This window comes from Labeo rohita, chromosome 17, assembly GCF_022985175.1.
Source record: "Labeo rohita strain BAU-BD-2019 chromosome 17, IGBB_LRoh.1.0, whole genome shotgun sequence".
Taxonomy (NCBI): domain Eukaryota; kingdom Metazoa; phylum Chordata; class Actinopteri; order Cypriniformes; family Cyprinidae; genus Labeo; species Labeo rohita.
The window spans coordinates 7,771,559-7,790,658 of NC_066885.1; the positions used below are offsets into that span (position 1 = coordinate 7,771,559).

Below are 19,100 nucleotides of genomic sequence, written 5' to 3' on the forward strand. Positions count from 1 at the left end.
TGTGCGCGGTCTGTAGCTCTGCGTAGTTGCTCTACGGGGGACAGTCTGCTGTCCTCAGCCTTTATCCGCAGTGCTAAAAGCGCACCTGTCCTGATCCACCCCGTACACCCTCTCCTGCCTGATTCTGTCCTCACTCCCCTAGCTGACGAGCTGTCAGGTAGAGCCCTCTACGCCTGTATCGGCACTCTCGCCTCTGACTGCGTCCCGGCCTATGGATGTGCATGTATATGTATGTGTGCACACTTCCTGTAGTTAGCGTCCCCCTGCCCGTCTGTTTTAGTGTTTAATGTGTATAGTGATTTTCATTCAATAAACCCAAATTAGTTTTTTTTGTTTAATGTGCTAGATTTCCTTCTCATTCATTATTGCTTCAAAGCCTCATGCACTGATGCAGATGCTTTCTGATAGGATGAATCTCAAGACAAATGTTAAGAAATGTTTTGGTCACGTTTACCCACAAATTCAAAAAAATACATATTTTGCCAAAAAAAAAAACTTTTTATTAAAAAACTATTTTTACCCTTATATTTTCCCATCTGGATTTTTTATTTTATTTTATTTTATTTTATTTTATTTTATTTTATTTTATTTTATTTTATTTTATTTTATTTTATTTTATTATTTTATTTTATTTTATTCTCGTCTAGAAATGCTATAAAAATGAGAATTAGCATTGTTGGTATTTTTTGCTCTAACATTTATTGCTCTAACTGAATGTTAGTTTCTTTAATTGTTTATTTGTTTGTTCAGAGTACATAAATATTAATTAATTCATTAAATTTTAGTTGTAACTTTAAGTGTATGTGTATAATATAATTTGTGATCCTGGACCACAAAACCAGTCATAAATCATACTTTTTAAAAAATAAATAAGCTTTCCATTGATGTATGGTTTGTTAGGATGGGACAATATTTGGCCGAGATACAACTATTTGAAAATCTGGAATTTGAGGGTGCAAAGAAATCCAAATATTGAGAAAATCGCCTTTAAAGTTATCCAAATGAAGATCTTAGCAATGCATATTACTAATCAAAAATTAAGATTTGATATATAATTACGGTAGGAAATTTACAAAATATCTTCATAGAACATGATCTTTACATAATATCCTAATTATTATTATTATTATTATTATTATTACTATTATTATTATTATTATTGTTTTTTTTTTTGCATAAGAGAAAAAATTATAATTGTATTGTTGGCTATTGCTACAAAGATACCCATGCTACTTATGACTGGTTTTGTGGTCCAGGGTCACATATGTGTAGAAATGAACATTTACAGCATATAATAATGCAAGATTAAGGTTATTCTTTGTTCTAGTTCAGAGTATGAAATTCAGTAATGTCAGTTTTCCATTTCATTTTGGGGTGGGATATGACCCAGACATTTCTTTGTGTGCACTTCACCTGACAGACCTATTGAGTTCTGCATGTGTGCATTTTTGTCTGTACTGGTTTCCTATCCTTGTCTTTGAGAATCGACAGTATTATCCTTCTTGCATAACCATTCATCCAGTATAATCCTCCTTCACACCCAGAACTTTTGAGAAAAATGCCCTCTACAGGATTTACCTTTGTTTGCATTTCATGATTATATTTATCCAAAACATCTGGAAGAATGTCCAAATGAAAGCATTTATTTATGTCTTTTAAAGTAATTAGCTTTCTTTTTGCTTGTGATCTCATGTTTTATTTACCTTTAAGACTTTTTATTTTATTTTAATTTCATTAGATTTAATTGTGTTTTATGTATGCATGTTTTTTTGCATGTAAAATGTGGTCACAGTGGATCAGTTAATATGATAATGTTTTCTAGGTCTTTTCATCACCTCTTAGGTATCTGAAATTTTAAGACTTGTTGCTTGCGTTTTTAAGATAACATCATTGACCATATTAATGCATAAACACACTTGCATCCTTAAATGTGCTGATCGATGCATATCTGTTCGTGTTCAGACCTGGAGGAACCTCCCATTGTCCAGCGCGGGCCAAGGATCCGCCACTGCTCTCAAAGTGAGGAGACCCCGTCGTCCGAGGTGTTTTCCGCCTCCGGTGAGCTGGAGCAGCCCCCGCTCCCCCGCAGCAGCAGCGCCTCTGACATCATGGAGCCCTTCATCGCAGAACGGGTCAAAGGTGCACTTCCTGTCTCTGACAGTCCCTCTCACTCCTCCCACTTTACCACCACCACCTCTGAGTCCCCCCACAGTTCCCTGACCCCACACCAGCTTTCTGACCCACACCAACCCCCTGACAGCCAGGCATCCCTGGAGGTGGGCGAAAGTATCTATGACCATCTCTGCCAGATGCCAGGGCAGCAACCCCCCTTTATCCCTGATTGGTCCTGTCCAGCAGCGGCCTCGGCCAATCAGATTGAGGGAGAAGGGGAGGAGGATGTCTTCAGTGCTTTTAGGGAATTTTGCAGCAAGGAGGAAGTGAAAGTTGAAGCAGGTGCAGATAACAGGCAGGTGCAGTTTGGGGGAAGTGGGGATTGGGCACTAGAATGGGATAAGGAGATGGAGCAAAGCGCAAAAAGTTTGTATGAGTGCTTAGAAGAATGTGATTGGGATTTAAGTGTTAGTACGCAGCCAGCAGAGGGCAGCAAAGTTACACAGCTACACCGGCAGAATGCCACAGACAGGGTTAGCGAGAGCGAGCTTAGTCCGCAGGCTTCCCAGGTTGTACCAAGGCCCAAATTGTCCCATCTTGACCCCAAAAAACGCCACAGTGGTGGTGTCCACGTCAGCTTCCGGCCATCCACAGAGTCTGTGCAGTTTCACAACCCTCTGGACCCCAAAGAGGCGCACTGGAAGGCCCGTCTCCGCCGCCTCGGCCACTTCAGCAGCCACTCGGTTGGGGCAAGCGGCGCATCGGCGAAGGGCGTTGGGGAGGGGGTCACCTGTTGCGAGGCGGTCGAGCGGGAAAGAGGCTCCATCAGTGGGGTTAGACGTGGCCGGCTCGGCCGGCCGACTCTCCGCCCGAGGGGGTCCCGTTCTAGGTCTCAGGAGTCAGGGTGCAGCCCTTCACGGCAGCAGCAGGTGGCGCTGTTGGGCGGGGTGTATAAGTCTATGGTCCACGCTCTCTCCAAACCCAAGGCTCAGGCGGCGTCGCCCCAGCGTCACAGCAAAGCGCCCGCCACTGAGGCCCACCTGAAGGACCTGTACGCTCACGTAATGGGCTATTTTGGAAGAAAAACATCAGGTGAGGACTTGGTCGGCTCGATGTCAACATGGAAGACAAATGTGACCAAAGCGCCTGTGCGTTTTCCCTTTTTTTCTCTCTTTTCTTGTGACTGTTTGATTTTTGCTGAATGCGGATTGAATTGAAGCCTCTTTTTGTATTTTCTTTCGAAGTAGCTCAATTCCAAAAAAAAAAAAAAGACTCCCAAAAGACCAACGGTCCCCTACCTGTGGGACATGGCTTCCCCTCCTCCTCAAGCTTCTGGGACCTAATCTCTGCTGCCCCTCTTCCCCTGGATGCTGCATGCGACCTCATACCTACCTCCCCGCCCTCTGTCAATCTCTCACACATGTACATGCACACACATGCTCAGTGACACATTCATAAAGCACAGTGATCTTTAATACAACCTAATGTTATGTGTTTTAATCTGTAGTTCTTAATAATGTCTTTTTAATGGAATAGTGCACCTAAAAATGTTAATTCTCTCATCTTTTATAACCTCATGTTCTTCAGCGGAATTTCCTGAGTGTTCTTTTTCATAAAGGTAACTGGGGCTTCAAAAATGACACAAACAAACAAACAAACAAAAACTTTGAAAGTAAGTCTTATTCATAGATAGGGGTGTGTGGTAGTATAATGGCATGGACTGTATATATATATATGTGTGTGTGCGTGCGTGTGTGTGTGTGTGTGTCTAGAAACAAATGAGATTTAAAAAAAAAAATGAATACTAAAAACTAAAAATAAAATTAAATGTTTTTTTAATAAAAAAAAAGACACTTTAAATATAAAGAATTTAATATGAAGAGGTAGCGTGAATACATCTGACCCTTCGCAGGGAGTTTGATTGACAGGTGATCTGACCAATCATTTTTGTCCGACAAACAAACCAGACCGGAGAATAGGTAACGTTGGTGGACATAAACTTGACAATAGTTTGTATTGACGTCTTCCCACGGTTAAAGCAAAATACTTTTTGATGTTCATTCATGTTTATTTCACGCTATAAGTGGAAAGTAGTTAAATGGAAGAGATAATCAGTTCTTGTGCCGCTTGAACTGAGGCGCTATATTTATTGCAATGTTTAAAAAAAAAAAAAAGAAAAGAAAATGAAGACTTGGAAAAATTAAAAATTTTGTACATTTTCATAAATCTGAAATTAGAATATAATAATAATAATAAAAACAACAACGATGACAGTAAAAGTCATGTATTATAAAACAACTGCACAATAAATATTGAATATGAATAACGATATAATAAGGGATATTTTGAGTTTGCACTGCAGTAACGTTACCCATTTAAACCGTTAGCTGTCAGCAATTCATACAGCACTTTTAAGCTTTTATTTTGACGGAAATGACAGGAGAGCTTTTATTTTAAACTCTAACTCCTAGTGAAAACAGGTTTACAAAAACGCGTCACATTATGAATCTACTGAAATGCTGTAATCATCTGCCATGAAAATAAAGCACAACTGGTGGCCGTTGCGTTTCCAAATATGTGCTAAACTCCAGGCACATGCAATAAACGAGTACACTGCATTTATTCACTGTAAACAGAGCCATTCTGAGGCACACAAAAAGCTGATCACCTGAACAGATTGCACACTTGGCTTTGAAAACAAACTTGATGAAGGGATCAAGCCATGTTGTGCTTTCGGGTTTAGTTAGTTTGACTGATACTATGTCAAAGCATAATGGCCCAAAACACAGCTTTAAAGACCTTTTATGTTAGAATAATTTTTAAATAACTTTAAATAAACTACGCTTTGCCTGGAAGACCTATCGTTTCATATTGTCATGTTACCACAATAATATTGAGACAATACCATGATATTGATAATATTGTTACATCCCTAGTCACGACACATTAAAGAGCCACAAAACGGTATTTATTGTTTACATTTATTTAAAAGCACCTAAAGTATACTTTAGATACTTTAGCATACCTAAAGTAGCCTGCTTTGTTTTGGCTGTCAGCGTGTTGTGACCGCCATGATTTTTTCACTGCATGAGAACATGATTTGTAGCGTCATGGCTTGTCGGACATAGCGACAGTAATGGGAGCGGGTCTTTGCGAAGGGTCAAGAATAATATTTTGTAAAAGATTTAATGACACTTTAAATATGAATGAGAAACAAGTCAGTGATAAAAAATTAGTCATTTTAAATGATTCATTCATAAACATAATTTATTCAATAAAGAAACCGTTGTGCAGCAGTTCTGCTCCAGCTTTGTTTGGAACTATTTTCATTGGCATTCAAACTGCATTCCAATAATGCTGCGTGATGCAGTGAATGCATGGCATGTTTGGATTGTTTTTTGCAATGTGAGCGACGTGCTTAATAGTTTTAGCTTGCACATTGTTAAAACAACATTTGCGATACCCACCTTATTTTTCCTGTAAGCTTGTAAATTTTATGGGTCAGGCTTCCAGTATTGCAAACTGGTGTGTCTTATATTATTTTATGTATTATCTTTAATTATGAACACACTGGTTTGTAATGCAAGCAGCTCTTATTACTTTCATTATTTTCGATAGCGGCAAATGAACCGGAAATCTCTCCCATAGACTTACTTCTGCATTGAAGAATGAGAGGGATTATATTTATAGACAATATATATCACACACCCCTACTTGGATGATGCTTTCAGTCATATTTGAAGCTCAACAGTTTCCTGTTATGAGAAAAAGCACTCTGCAGTATATAATCTTTTGCATTATGCAGGGTTTGGAACAGCATAGGAATGCATAAACAATGACAGATTTTTCATTTAAGAGTGATAGCTTGCAACAGTATACACTAGGTGTAGTTGCCATAGTTGCAGTGTTTTTGTATGGCCAGTAGAGTGCAGCACTATCACTCTCAAAGAGCACTGTTTTCCAAACTAAAGTCTTGTGGTACTGTCTTAAGCTTGCTGGCTTGCCTATAGTGTAGTAGCAGGAATCACCATAGAACAGCTCCTTTGGACAGTTCGATTGCACAAGCTATTAGTTAATCAGGGCCCTCATGACTTAAACACAGCTTGTAGTCTAAACTAACCAGACGTACCCAAAGTCACCACCCCACCATGTGCTGCTGTGTTGGTATGATTTGTTGTTAACCAGTGGCTCCCTAACCCTTTGCTTTGGGATGAAGGCTGCTTCGTCTTGCTGTGGGTGGCTCCTCTAACATATTCACTGCTGTCTCACTTTAACCTCAGTCAGCATAAGGCTCACTAACTCCTAGGTTTGGACTTCCAAGGGTTTGCTCTGTCTCTCTCTCTGTCTGTCTCTGTTTGGGGACTGCATGAACTGTGAGTAACTGCATCGCTTCACTGGATGAAATCAGTTTTGTGGTTGGCTTTTATTAAAGATTATGTTGTTCTGTATGTGTTTTGGTTTAGTGTTTCATGAGTTTGACGTCAAAAGATTTTGGTTGTGTTCAAAGGGCAATAGTGCAGAGTTTAATTTGCTCAGTTTTTCACCACAAACAATTTTATGCTCTTGTTAATGTTTATGTAGATTCAAGCATTATATCCATGATTATTTGTTTTGGCCTGATCGTTAAATTTGTTTGGTGAAAAAAGATTGCAGTTTTACAATCATGTAAAAAATATTCACTCCTGTTCAAAAGTTTGGGGTCAGTAAGATTTGTTTATTTAATTTAATTTTTTTAAATGAATTCTTAGTGGGCACATTAAATAAGGATGATGACAGTTCAGTTGTTTATATTTGACAAAATATTTTTTTTCTATTCATCAAAGAATAATAAGAAATATTTATTTCAAGCAAATCAGCATATTAAAATAATTTCTTAAAGATCACGTGACACTGAAAACTGGAGGATTGAAGCTGAAAATTCAGTTTTGTGATAACAGGAATAAATTATAATTTAAAGTATATTAAAATAGAAAATTAGTTATTTTAAATTGCAGTAATTCACAATGTCAATTTCTGTATTTTTAAAAAAGAGACATTAAAACATATTTAAAACATTAAAATATATTTCCCACCCCAAACCTATGAACTGAAAGATACATTTAAAAAAAACATATATATAAGAGGCTAATGTAAAACCTGAGCAAAAAAACTTAATAACACTGTTGTCCTTTAAGAAAATTGTGTTTATATACTCACTGTCCCCAAACTCAAATAAACTAATTCAGAATTATATTCAAGTGCTGTAGAGAGAGTCAGACACCACTACAAAGAGGAAGTGAGTTAGTACATGTAATCCTGCTGGGTCATCTGTGTTTGCACTCACACTCTTTGTGAGGTCTCTGTAAAAGTACTCATGTGTCTTCCTGTGCCTGTTGTCTTAGCCAATAAAGATGAGCTGACACCGAAGATGAGGCCCATGTCCAATGATGCTGGCAGCAGCAACCCTAATGTCAGTGACCTCATGGACGAATTCATCCAGGAGAGACTGAGGGCCAGAGGCACTTCTGTATGTCCATGCAAACATTCTGAGGGTGCAAAAAAAAATCAAAACATTGAGAATTGCCTTTAAAGTTGTCCAAATGAAGTTCTTAGCAATGCATATTATTAATCACAAATTAAGTTTTGATATATTTACTCTAGGAAACTTACAAAATATCTTCATGGAACATGATCTTTACTTAATATCATAAGATTTTTGGCATAAAAGAAAAATTTAGGCTATTGGTACAAATGTACCCATGCTACTTAAGACTGGTTTTGTGGTCCAAGGTCACAAATTTATGTATATTATGGTTTTATTATATTCTTTTTAGGGCATGACGAGGCGTGGCAGTAGCCCAGGAAGTCTAGAGATCCCCAAAGATCTACCCGAGCTCTTGAACCGCCAGAACGCTACGCGTCCTGCAGACGACCCCGGTGTTCCCTCTGAGTGGACCTCCCCAGCCAGCGCCAGTGGAAGTGATCTCATTAGCTCCGACAGCCAATCAGATTCCTTCAATGCTTTTCAGTATGACAACAAGTTTGAAAGTAAGTAGTTCAGGTGGGATTTAAAAATACAAGCCAGTACAGGATTTCGATAAAGGTCGATAAAGAACATGTGCATTTGTTTGCAGATTTCAGCTTCCCTCCTGAAACGTGCGCTCTGGCGTCTGTGGATCAGGATAGTTTGGGAGGAGCAGGTCAGACCGCAGAAGAGCAGGAGCTTTCAAGTCTCACAACACTCCACATTGACTCGGAGACCAGCAGCCTCAGTCAGCACGGCCTGTCAGCTGACACAGTCACCATTACTGGTACAATCTCTCACACTCATGTACAACAGGGTGTACTGGACTGGTAACTGAAAGGTTGTAGGTTATGAACAAAATTCACTTCCAGAACAAAGATTTACAGATAATGTACTCACCCTCTTGTTATCCAAGATGTTCATGTCTTTCTTTCTTCACTCGTAAAGAAATTGTTTTTTGAGAAAAACATTTCAGGATTTTTCTCCATATAGTGGACTTCTATGGTGCCCCTGAGTTTGAATATCCAAAATGCAGTTTAAATGCATCTTCAAAGGGTCCTAAACAATCCCAGCTGAGGAAGAAGGGTCTAATCTAGTGAAATGATTGTTTATTTAAAAAAAAAAAAAGTACAATTTATTTACTTTTTAACCTCAAATGCTCCTCTTGTATAGGTCTGCCTGACAGTTAGGGTATGTCTAAAAACCTTCATCAAAAAATCTCATTTTCTCCCTTAACTTCAAAAACGTCCTACATTACTGCAGAAGTACCGACCCAGTGTTTACAAAGTGAACATGCAAAGAAGATCAATCACACTTTACGAAAAAAGGTAAAAAAGCAATGTAGGATGATTTTTAAGCTGGAGGAAAAAATGAGATTGGAGTTTTTCCACATACCCTAACTGTCTTGAACTGGAAAAATCTGAGTTCAGATTTTAGAAAATAACTGATCTTTTTGCTAGATAAGGCTGGGATCATTTAGAGCCCTTTGAAGCTGCATTTAAACTGCGTTTTGGAAGTTCAAACTCGCAGGCACCATTGAAGTCCACATTATGGAGAAAAGTCCTAAAATGTTTCCCTCAAAAAACATAATTTCTTCACAACTGAAGAAAGAAAGACATGAACATCTTGGATGACAACGGGGTGAGTACATTATCTGTAAAAAAAAATCCTGGAAGTGAACTTCTCCTTTAAAATGTCTGTCATTTTTGGGAGACAGAAAAACAGTAAATTAGTCTATGATTAACTTCAAAAGGTTATGGTTTAATTAAATAAAAGTGCAAACTGTATTTCACTGGCATTTTGCTTATGCAGTAAACTTTATCTGCCACTTACTTCAACATGAAACTCTTATGGCTGACAAAAAGTCTTACATTTGGTCTTAATCCATATTTAATTCATTTTCAAAACTGTACTATTTGACTCCAGACCAATGACTTTTTTTAGTCAAGTTCATGTTTCAAATCTTAACGTACATAGAACGGCATAGTTGCGTTTCAAGTGATGCAAAGAATGTCAACTGTTCACCGAACTTAATTTCTGTGGAGACCAGCAGCAGTGAGAATTGCATTATACTGTAAAAGGCAAATAATTTATCATCAGTAGTGGTTCCCTCAGGCAATTACCCCAGATCTTTCATTCCAACTTTCCAACTGCATACCATACTTCAGTCCAAACTATTTAAACTAGCCTAGCCAATGCACATTCCCCTTGTTAAGTATACTGAAAGTTTCGAGTAAAAACATCTGCTGCTTGATTTTTTTTTTTTTGGCTACAAAACACTCTGATATCAGTCACACTGTTCCCATATGCTGTGTTACTGTCAGTGGCACATTATTTTTTTGTAACTTTTATTTTTTTTATTTCTTTTAATGTAACTTTGAAATACAAAAAAACAAACAAGGGGGAATAAAAAAATGAACAGACAGGTCACCACAGACATCACATTCTTGTGTTCTTCTTACAGAATATAGTCATTTTCATAATCGGGGGTTACTCTCCCAATAGCCCCCCCTCCCTACACCCACAAAAGGAAAGAGGTATGATTAAAAATAAATAAATAAATAAATAACTTGAAAGTTATTTCAAGCAGTCAGTTTAAGTCCATACAATTCAGTCCATTCAGTCTATTTACATTACGTAAATACTTTACATATGGAGCAAGGAAAAAAAGGGTGAGGGAGGGGGGGGCATATTCGCTACAAAGCACTTCTATGTACTATCTATTTTCATGTGTATTAACCATTTTGACCAGTTCTTATAAAATTTACCCATATTTAGTCTTACTGAAAAGGTAATTTTCTCCATATCAGACATATCCTTTACAATCGCTATCCACTCTTCTTTTGTTGGTGGGTTCTCATTCAGCCATTTCTTAGTTATAGCTTTCTTACTAGCAACCAATAACAATCTGAGGAGGTACTTGTCTTGAGAATCTAAATCAGTTGGTATGTTTCCTAAATATATGGTACCAAAGCTATGATCAATCTCAAAACCCAGTATTGATTCAATTTCAGTGATTACCATTAACCAGTAGGATTGAATTGCTGGACAGTTCCAGAATATATGAAAATAATCAGCCATTGTGTTGTTACATTGTCTCCAGCAGAAAGCAGTTTCTGGGTTACCGTTCTGTAAATATTTTCTTTTTGGAGTAATAAAAAATCGAATCATGTTTTTCCATCAGAATTCTCTCCACCGACCAGAACTAGAGGTAGCATGCTGTGATTTACATATGTTTAGCCAGTCTTCTTCCATTAGAATTATGTCCGCCTCCTTCTGCGATTTTTCTTTAACGTATAAGGTAGAGTGAGAATTAGAGGATTGTATACTTGAATATATTCTTGATACCAATTTCTTGTGAATTCCACCTTTATATGCCTCAGCAAAAACTTTAATGAGACTCAATTCAATTCCCTCTTTACTTTTAATATTTTTATTAAAGTGATTCCTAAGCTGTAAATATCTATAAAAATCTTGTCTCATTAAATTATAAGTATCAATGAGATGTTGGAAGCTTTCTAAACCAATCTCAGAAGAAACTGTACAATATGCTGTAATGCCGTTCCATATCCATTGTTTAAACCGCACATCCATCTGTGCAGGTTTAAAGTCTCTATCGTATGCCACCCATCTTAGCAGACATTCTTGCCTCTCCAGCTTAAGAGTTTTACATTCTTTAAACCAAATATTAAGAGGGATCAATGTCCAGTTACTTAATTTATTGGAATACATAATCTTAGCATTTTTGTCCCCCAATAAGGAAGAGAGAGGAATGTCTAGCTGATGAAATTCTAACTTTGCATCGTAATCATTAATACACTAACAAACTAGATATTTTAAATGTGCTGCTTTATAATAATCCTCCAAACAGGGAAGAGACAGTCCTCCCTTTTCCTTCAGTAATTGTAGCGTTTTAAATCTTACGCTAGGTTTCTGATTTTTCCATATAAATCTTGAGATCATTTGATTTCAGTCATTAAATAGTTTTTTTTGGTATTTCTACAGGTAGTGATTGAAAGAGAAACAATAATCACGGTAAAACATTCATCCTTTCAACATTCAACATTCATCATTCATTTCTATTCGATCATACAAACTAAAGGTTAGGGGTGTCCATCTGTCTAGGTCTGCTTTCAGTTCCTTTGTAATAGAACCATAATTAGTAGTATAAATTTTAGTCAAATTCTTTGGTATAATAACCCCCAGATATTTGATATTATTTGTTTTCCATTTAAAATTATATTTATTACGTATATTTTTCTGTGGTGAATAATTAAATGAGAGGGTTTGAGTTTTATGTAGTTTATATCCTGAATACCAACCAAATTGCTCAAGACAGGACATGAGTTTGGGTAAACAGGAATCTGGCTTGGAAATTGTCATAAGAATGTCGTCCACATACAGACATATTTTGTGTTCAGTTTCTTTAATTGGAATTCCTAGAATTTCTGTATCCTCTCTGATTGCTTGAGCTAACGGCTCTATGAATAGTGCGAAAAGTGTAGGACTCAAGGGGCACCCCTGACGACATCCCCGCTCCAGTGTAATTGAGTTAGAGACATTACCATTTATTTTGATTTTGGCCGTTGGTAAATGATATAGCGGTTTAATAGTTCTTATAGCCTCTTCATTAAAGCCAAAACGGTGCAATACTAAATACGAATACTCCCATCGCACTGAATCAAAAGCTTTTTCCGCATCAAGGCTAATTGCCAGGGATTTTGAATTATTTTTGCTCATGCTCTCGAACAAAAAAAAATGCACGTCTCACATTATCATGCGTCTGCCTGTTTTTAACAAATCCAGTTTGGTCAGTATCAATTAAATCAGGGATTATATTTTCTAGTCTTTTAGCTATTATAGAAGCATATATTCTATAATCTATATTTAAAACTGAAATAGGTCTGTATGATCCACATTCTGTCTTATCTTTTCCAGCCTTAGGTATTACAGATATAACAGCTTGTTTCCAGGACACTGGGGTTTCACCTCCCTTTAGAACATAGTTAAAACATTTTTGGAGCATAGGTTTCAATAACTCCCTAAATGTTTTGTACCGCTCTGCTGGATATCCGTCCCCTCCTTGTACTTTGTTTGTTTTTAGATTTGATATTGCACTATCAATTTCTTTTTCAGTGATTTCCTGTATTACCAATTCATTTTGTTTCACTCCTACTGACGGTAAATCTAAAGATTCCAAAAAACTTTTTATAATTGAGGGGTCAGCTGCTTCTGGTTGAGAGTATAATTTCTTATAATATTTTTCAAAAGACTGTGATATTTCTTCTGGTTTATAACATATTACATTAGTTTCAGGGTCTCTGATTTTGAAAATTGACCTTTCTGTTTGTTGTTTATGGAGGTTCCAAGCTAACATTTTTTTAGCTTTAGGACCGTTCTCATAATGAGATTGTTTAATATATTTGAGTTTAATCTCCACTTGTTCGTCAAGTATCTTATTAATTTGTTGTTATACCACTTTTATTTCATCTAAAAATTTAGGGTCATTTAATTCAATATGGTTTTGTTCCAGTGTCTTTAGAGTATTTGTTAAATTGGCCACTAACATCTGTTTTTCTTTTTTTTTTCTTGAAGACCACTTTAAGAGCTTTCCTCTCAGTACCGCCTTAGCCGCATCCCATATTACACATGGTGACAAATCCTCATTATTATTAAATTTGATGTAGTCTTTAATTTCTTTTAGAAGAATTGATTATTTAGAAGACTAGCATTTAATCTCCAAATAGTGTTTTTAGATTGAACATCAAGATGAAGTTTCAAATACACTCCTGCATGATCTGAAACATCTTTAGTTCCTATTTCACACCCTATAATTCTATGTCTCTCTGAGTGAAACATAAAAAAAATAGTCAACCCTAGAATAGACCATGTGAGGGTGGGAGAAAAAGGTGAACTGTCGAGCAGACGGATGGAGCTCCCTCCATATATCAAACATGCCCGTTGTCTTAAGCATTTTCCTAACATACAGTGTTTCAGAATTCATCTTTTTTGATTGATTTGAAGAGTCTAGGGTAGGGTGCAACTGTACATTCCAATCCCCTCCACAAATAAGAATACCTGATACTTCTGAAGCTATTAAATCAAATATTTTCTTAATGAATATTTTATCCTGTCCTGGTGGTCTATAAACATAAAGTAATATTATATTCAAGGGTCACTTTAAACAAAATGTAACGTCCCTCTTTATCAACAATTTGGCTAGAAGCCTGCAAAATCACCTTATTTGAAATTAATATTGCAACTCCTCTAGCATGTCCCTTAGTATAGAATGAATAAAATGTGTTTCTAAATCCTAACCTTTTCAGTTTCTCATGTTCAGTTTGTACCAGGTGAGTTTCCTGCCAAAAAATAATATGGTGATTCTCTTTTCATCTTTGCTATTAGTTTACCTGGTTGATAGGACTTTGTAACCCATTAACATTAAGTGATATTATTCTATATTCTTGCTGCAACATTTAACCACATATATACTTTCACACTGTAAGCTCTGGTTGACCTTAACACTACAACACACTTAAAACAGAACCGAGAAGTATAAATGTACAGGAAAAAAAATATATAGTAACTTCCATAATCAAAGTTTTTCTAAAGAAACTTCTGATTGGAATGGAAAATCTTGGATTAACGAAGGGCCTCCCCAGTGCAAACTGATACTATAAACCAGTGCATTTGCGTCTTCCTAGTGGAATTCCCAGACAGAAACGTTTTCCATTTATAAGTCTGTTAGGCTAGAAACTTAAATTAACCCATAATGAAAATAATTTTATCCAAATTCGCCCTCGAAGGGATGTTGTCCTTATTGTATTAATCTATCATTCTGGCAATTTAAATCTTGGATATAACGGTTATTATTAACTAATTTTACCCTGAGAAAGAAAACCAAAAAAGTCGGTCAGTATCTCCGATGTCCCGGCGGAAATCCTGGAGTCTTTTCCGTGCTCTCTCTCTCGGTGGGTCTCTCGGCTATGTCTCGGCCTTGCGCCCGTCGTTTCCCAAGAGATTTTGCTCAGTCTTTCCATGGATGCCGATACGGTGGTACGATCTTCTCTAATGCTGGCCGTTGTCAAACCTTTCTTCTTTAAATCTTCCATCGCCTCCGCAGCATTGTTGTAAACAACTGGACCATCTTCGAAAAATATGCGAAGTTTAGCTGGAGGTGGTGTGTGAAAGCGAAGACCCTTTTCTTTGAGTAGTTCCCTTATTGGAGCGAATGCCTTCCTCTTCTTTTGAGTTTCAGCGGGGTAGTCCTGGTCAAAGTACACTCGTTTCCCCTTCAGGTGAACTTCCCTTTTCCTCGAAGCGGAACGAAGCACCAGTTCTTTGATTTTATATTCTAGGAAGTAAATCACAATTGATTGGGGATTAGCATTCGGTGGTGGCTTTGGACCGAGCGCCCTGTGACAGCGCTGAATCCCAAGTTCAGTGTCGGGGAGTACTAATTCCGCCTTAATGAAACTTTCGATGAACTCCTGTATGTTGTCCCCTTCAGACTCCTCAGGAATTCCGTGTAGTCGTGTATTGTTTCGACGGGATCTTGCTTCCAGGTCTGTCAGTTTTGTCTGCATTTTTTGTTGAATGTCAAGGGTTTGACACCGCACCTCTTTAGCTTCTGTGTTCCATTCTTCTAAATCCATCACTCTCTGTTCGGCCTCCTCCAGTCTACCTATTGTATCTTTCAAATCTGTGGCAATTTCGTTCAGTTTCGTATTGATGTCTGTTCTGAAGTTTGCCAAATCAGCTTTCATGTCTCTAGAAAGAATCTCGTGAAAGTTGTTGGACTCCGTCTTCACGTCCGATCGGATAGCCTTAATTTCAGCGTATATAGCGCTGATACTAGTTTGTAAGGTATCCTCCTCGTCGTGCTCGATGGCGTTGTCTTCATCTTCCACTGTTTGTTTCTCAGTTTTCTCGGGCTTCTGAGATGCTTTGCTTCTAGTCTTTCGTTGCATCTCCCCCTCCATGTTTAGTTATTATTTTCAAAGAGTATAATGAGTTAAATTTGGGGAGTATAGCACGATTTGTCTGGGAGCTCTCACTCTACGCTACCGCTCGCCTCGCCGCCATACAAGAAGTCCGTCAGTGGCACATTATGAAACAATTCTGTCATGTTTAGAGATCTAAGAGTTGCATGATCCATGATGAGATGCGTTTGATATTTTCTCAGGTTCTGAAAGCGCATCTCCAATGCACTCTTTGGGAGGTTCACGATCGCAAACGCCATCCCCCGCCACGCTGACTGCCGAACACGTCCAGCATAAAGACTTACAGCTGGATGAGAAAATGCACCACTCTGTGCTGCAAACCCCTGATGACCTCGGTAATGCAGAGATGCAAGGAATATGCAAGCTAGTTTACTGTCTGTTACATTTTTGACATATTTGTAATGAGCCTGCTTAATTGCATTCTTCAGAAACCAGTGAGTTTCCGACTGAGGACTGTAGTGTGATGGCTGGCGGCACTCTGACCGGCTGGCATGCTGACGTCGCCACAGTGATGTGGAGGAGAATGCTTGGCATTCTGGGAGATGTCAACTCCATCAAGGACCCTGAGATCCACGCACAGGTCTTTGACTACCTCTGCGAACTCTGGCAGAACCTAGCCAAGGTGAACACACTCCTTTACAGAGTCCTTCAGTGTGCTCTGAAAGGATGATTTACAGTGCCGTTACTAATCAAATTCCAGTTGGAAAACGTCCTTGTGTCTCTGTATTTTTCCATCTCTGTAGATCAGAGACAATCTTGGGATCTCCCTTGACAACCAGTCGTCTCCACCACCGCCGGATCTGATTCCACCCCTGCGGATTTTGACTCCCTGGCTTTTCAAAGTGAGTTTATCAATATTTTCTGTCTATCTATCTATCTATCTATCTATCTATCTACCTATCTATCGTTCTATCTATCGTTCTATCATTCTATCATTCTATATATCGTTCTATATATCATTCTATCTATCTGTCTATCGTTCTGTCTATCATTCTGTCATTCTATCTACCTTTCTATCATTCTATCCATCTATCTATCTGTGTCATCGTTCTATCGTTCTATCTATCGTTCTGTCGTTTAATTTATCGTTCTATCTATCGTTCTATGTGACGTTCTCTTGTTCTCTCGTTCTATCATTCCATCGTTCTATATAGTTTTTTTGTCGTTCTATCTGTCATTGTTTGTCTGTCTATCGTTCTATCTATCTATATATCGTTCTATCTATCTATCGTTCCATCTATCGCTCTATGTATTGTTCTGTCTATGTATTGTTCTGTCTATCTATCGTTCTATCGTTCTATCTCTCTATCTATCTATCTATCTATCTATTCTATTGCTCTGTCGTTCTATCTATCGTTCGGTTTATCTGTCATTCTATCTATCTATCTATCTATCGATCGTTCTGTCGTTCAGTCTCTCGTTCTATGTTCTGTCTATTGTTCTATCTGTCTAGCCTTCTATCTATCTAACGTTCTCTCGTTCTATCATTCCATCGTTCTATCTATAGTTTTGTTGTTCTATTGTTCTGTCATTCGTTTGTCTGTCTATCGTTCTGTCTGTTTCTTGTTCTGTCACTCTGTCGTTGTATCATTCTATCGTTCTCTATCATTCGTTTATCAATTGTTCTATCTGTCATTCTATCTATCATTCATTTGTTTATCTAAAACAAATGAATGACAGATAGAATGACAGAATGATTGACAGATAGATAAATCAATGATAGATATAAAGATAGATAGATAGAATGAAATAGAATGAAATAGAACAATAGATAAACGAATGATAGACAGAATGATAGACAAACAAATGAATGATTGATTGATTGATTGATTGATAGATAGATAGATAGATAGATAGATAGACTGATCGATAGACCAATGGAACGAAAGATAGAGAGATAGATAGATAGATAGATAGATGAATGATAGATGGATAGTTCTATTATCTATCTATCTATCTGTCTATCTATCTATCTATCGTTCTTTCTGTCATTCTTTCTGTCGGTCTTTCTGTCGTTCTTTCCATCTATCTGTCGTTCTATCGTTCTTTCTATCATTCTTTCTATCTATCGTTCTTTTTATCATTCTTTCCATTTATCTATCATTCTATATGTCATTCTTTAGTTCTGTCTATTATTCTGTCTATCTGTCTATCTATCAATCATCTACAGTTCTATCTGTCGTTCTATCTAGATAGTTGTAAGTCATTTACTCTCTCTGTTGTTATTTTGTTTGTTTGTTCTATCTGTTTGTTCTGTCTATATCTGTCTGTTTATCGGTCTACTTATTCAACCTATTTTATGTTCTGTTGTTCATTCTATATGTCTGTTTGTTATGTGTAGTTGTCACTGATGCAGGAGCAGTTCATAATATGGTTTTATGTGTCTGTGTGCAGGCCACTATGTTGGGCGAACGCTACAAGCAGGGCAAACTACACGCCTATAAGCTCATCTGTAAGATAATGAAGAGAAGACAGGATGTTTCACCAAACTCTGACTTCCTTACGCACTTCTACAACATCATGCATTGTGGCCTGCTTCACCAAGACCAGGTGTGTTTGTGTGTACCTGGTCACCATGTGTATAGACAATCCTTTGTACAAAACTTTTGTGTTGACCTCTTTCTCTTTGCCTCACAGGACATTGTGAACACCATCATTAAGCACTGCTCACCTCGCTTCTTCTCTATTGGGCTTCCGGGAGCCACTATGCTCATCCTGGACTTCATCGTGGCAGCGAGCCGTGTAACCGCCTGCTCGTCCCTCAATGTGAGAAACCACCAGACTGCTTCCAGATATCACTAATTCTACATGTTTTAACATCTATGCACATATGCTTGCATATGTTACATCCAATGTTCCTGTAACTTGCTGCTGTTAATTGCTTTTGTCTTTCTCTTTTTCCTTCTCCTAGGCTCCACGGGTGGAGGCTCAGATCTTGTTGGGTTCCCTGGTGTGCCTCCCAAACTTGTACAGTGAACTTCCTGCCCTGCACCCTACAACAGCCGACATCCTCATGACGAAATTCACAGATGTCAAGGTATCACATCCTGCTTCTAGAAGGACAAAACAAATTATGGATGGGTCAAGATGCATGGATGCATTAGTGAGACTAATTATGTACCTTTTTTCTTTTAGATATTTAAGGTGTTTTATTTATATATAAACGTATTATTTATTAATATTATTATTTATAATAATATATAGTATATACTATATATATACATTTGTGTATATATAATATATATACTTATTATTAATTTTACCAATTTTATTTATTATTAATCTCTCTATATTTTTGTTTGTTTGTTTGTTTTTATTGGACAAATGTTGGACCAATTAATGCATTTATAATAATAATTGTATATAAACTTTATTATTAATTGTAAGCGTTTGAATTATTATCATTAATTAAATTTTATATACATACATAAATATGCAATAACAACAACAACAACAACAATAATAATAATAATACATTTATA

The 19,100-nt window shown here is 37.3% G+C and overlaps 1 protein-coding gene across 8 annotated transcripts in view; it reads left to right on the forward strand.

Moving 5' to 3' along the window:
- The window catches only part of ralgapa1 (Ral GTPase activating protein catalytic subunit alpha 1), a 94,328-nt gene that overhangs the window by 23,489 nt on the left and 51,739 nt on the right, over positions 1-19,100 (forward strand). For 4 of the 8 annotated variants that reach the window (XM_051133067.1, XM_051133060.1, XM_051133061.1 and 1 more), the window contains exons 17-27: positions 17-157; positions 1,963-3,204; positions 7,494-7,618; positions 7,926-8,139; positions 8,226-8,402; positions 15,801-15,953; positions 16,047-16,240; positions 16,362-16,460; positions 18,013-18,168; positions 18,256-18,384; positions 18,530-18,655. In XM_051133067.1, coding sequence (XP_050989024.1) covers positions 17-157; positions 1,963-3,204; positions 7,494-7,618; positions 7,926-8,139; positions 8,226-8,402; positions 15,801-15,953; positions 16,047-16,240; positions 16,362-16,460; positions 18,013-18,168; positions 18,256-18,384; positions 18,530-18,655 — 2,756 coding nt within the window. The remainder of the gene's footprint in view (positions 1-16; positions 158-1,962; positions 3,205-7,493; positions 7,619-7,925; positions 8,140-8,225; positions 8,403-15,800; positions 15,954-16,046; positions 16,241-16,361; positions 16,461-18,012; positions 18,169-18,255; positions 18,385-18,529; positions 18,656-19,100) is intronic. The other 4 variants (XM_051133065.1, XM_051133066.1, XM_051133064.1 and 1 more) reach the window with 3 other exon arrangements.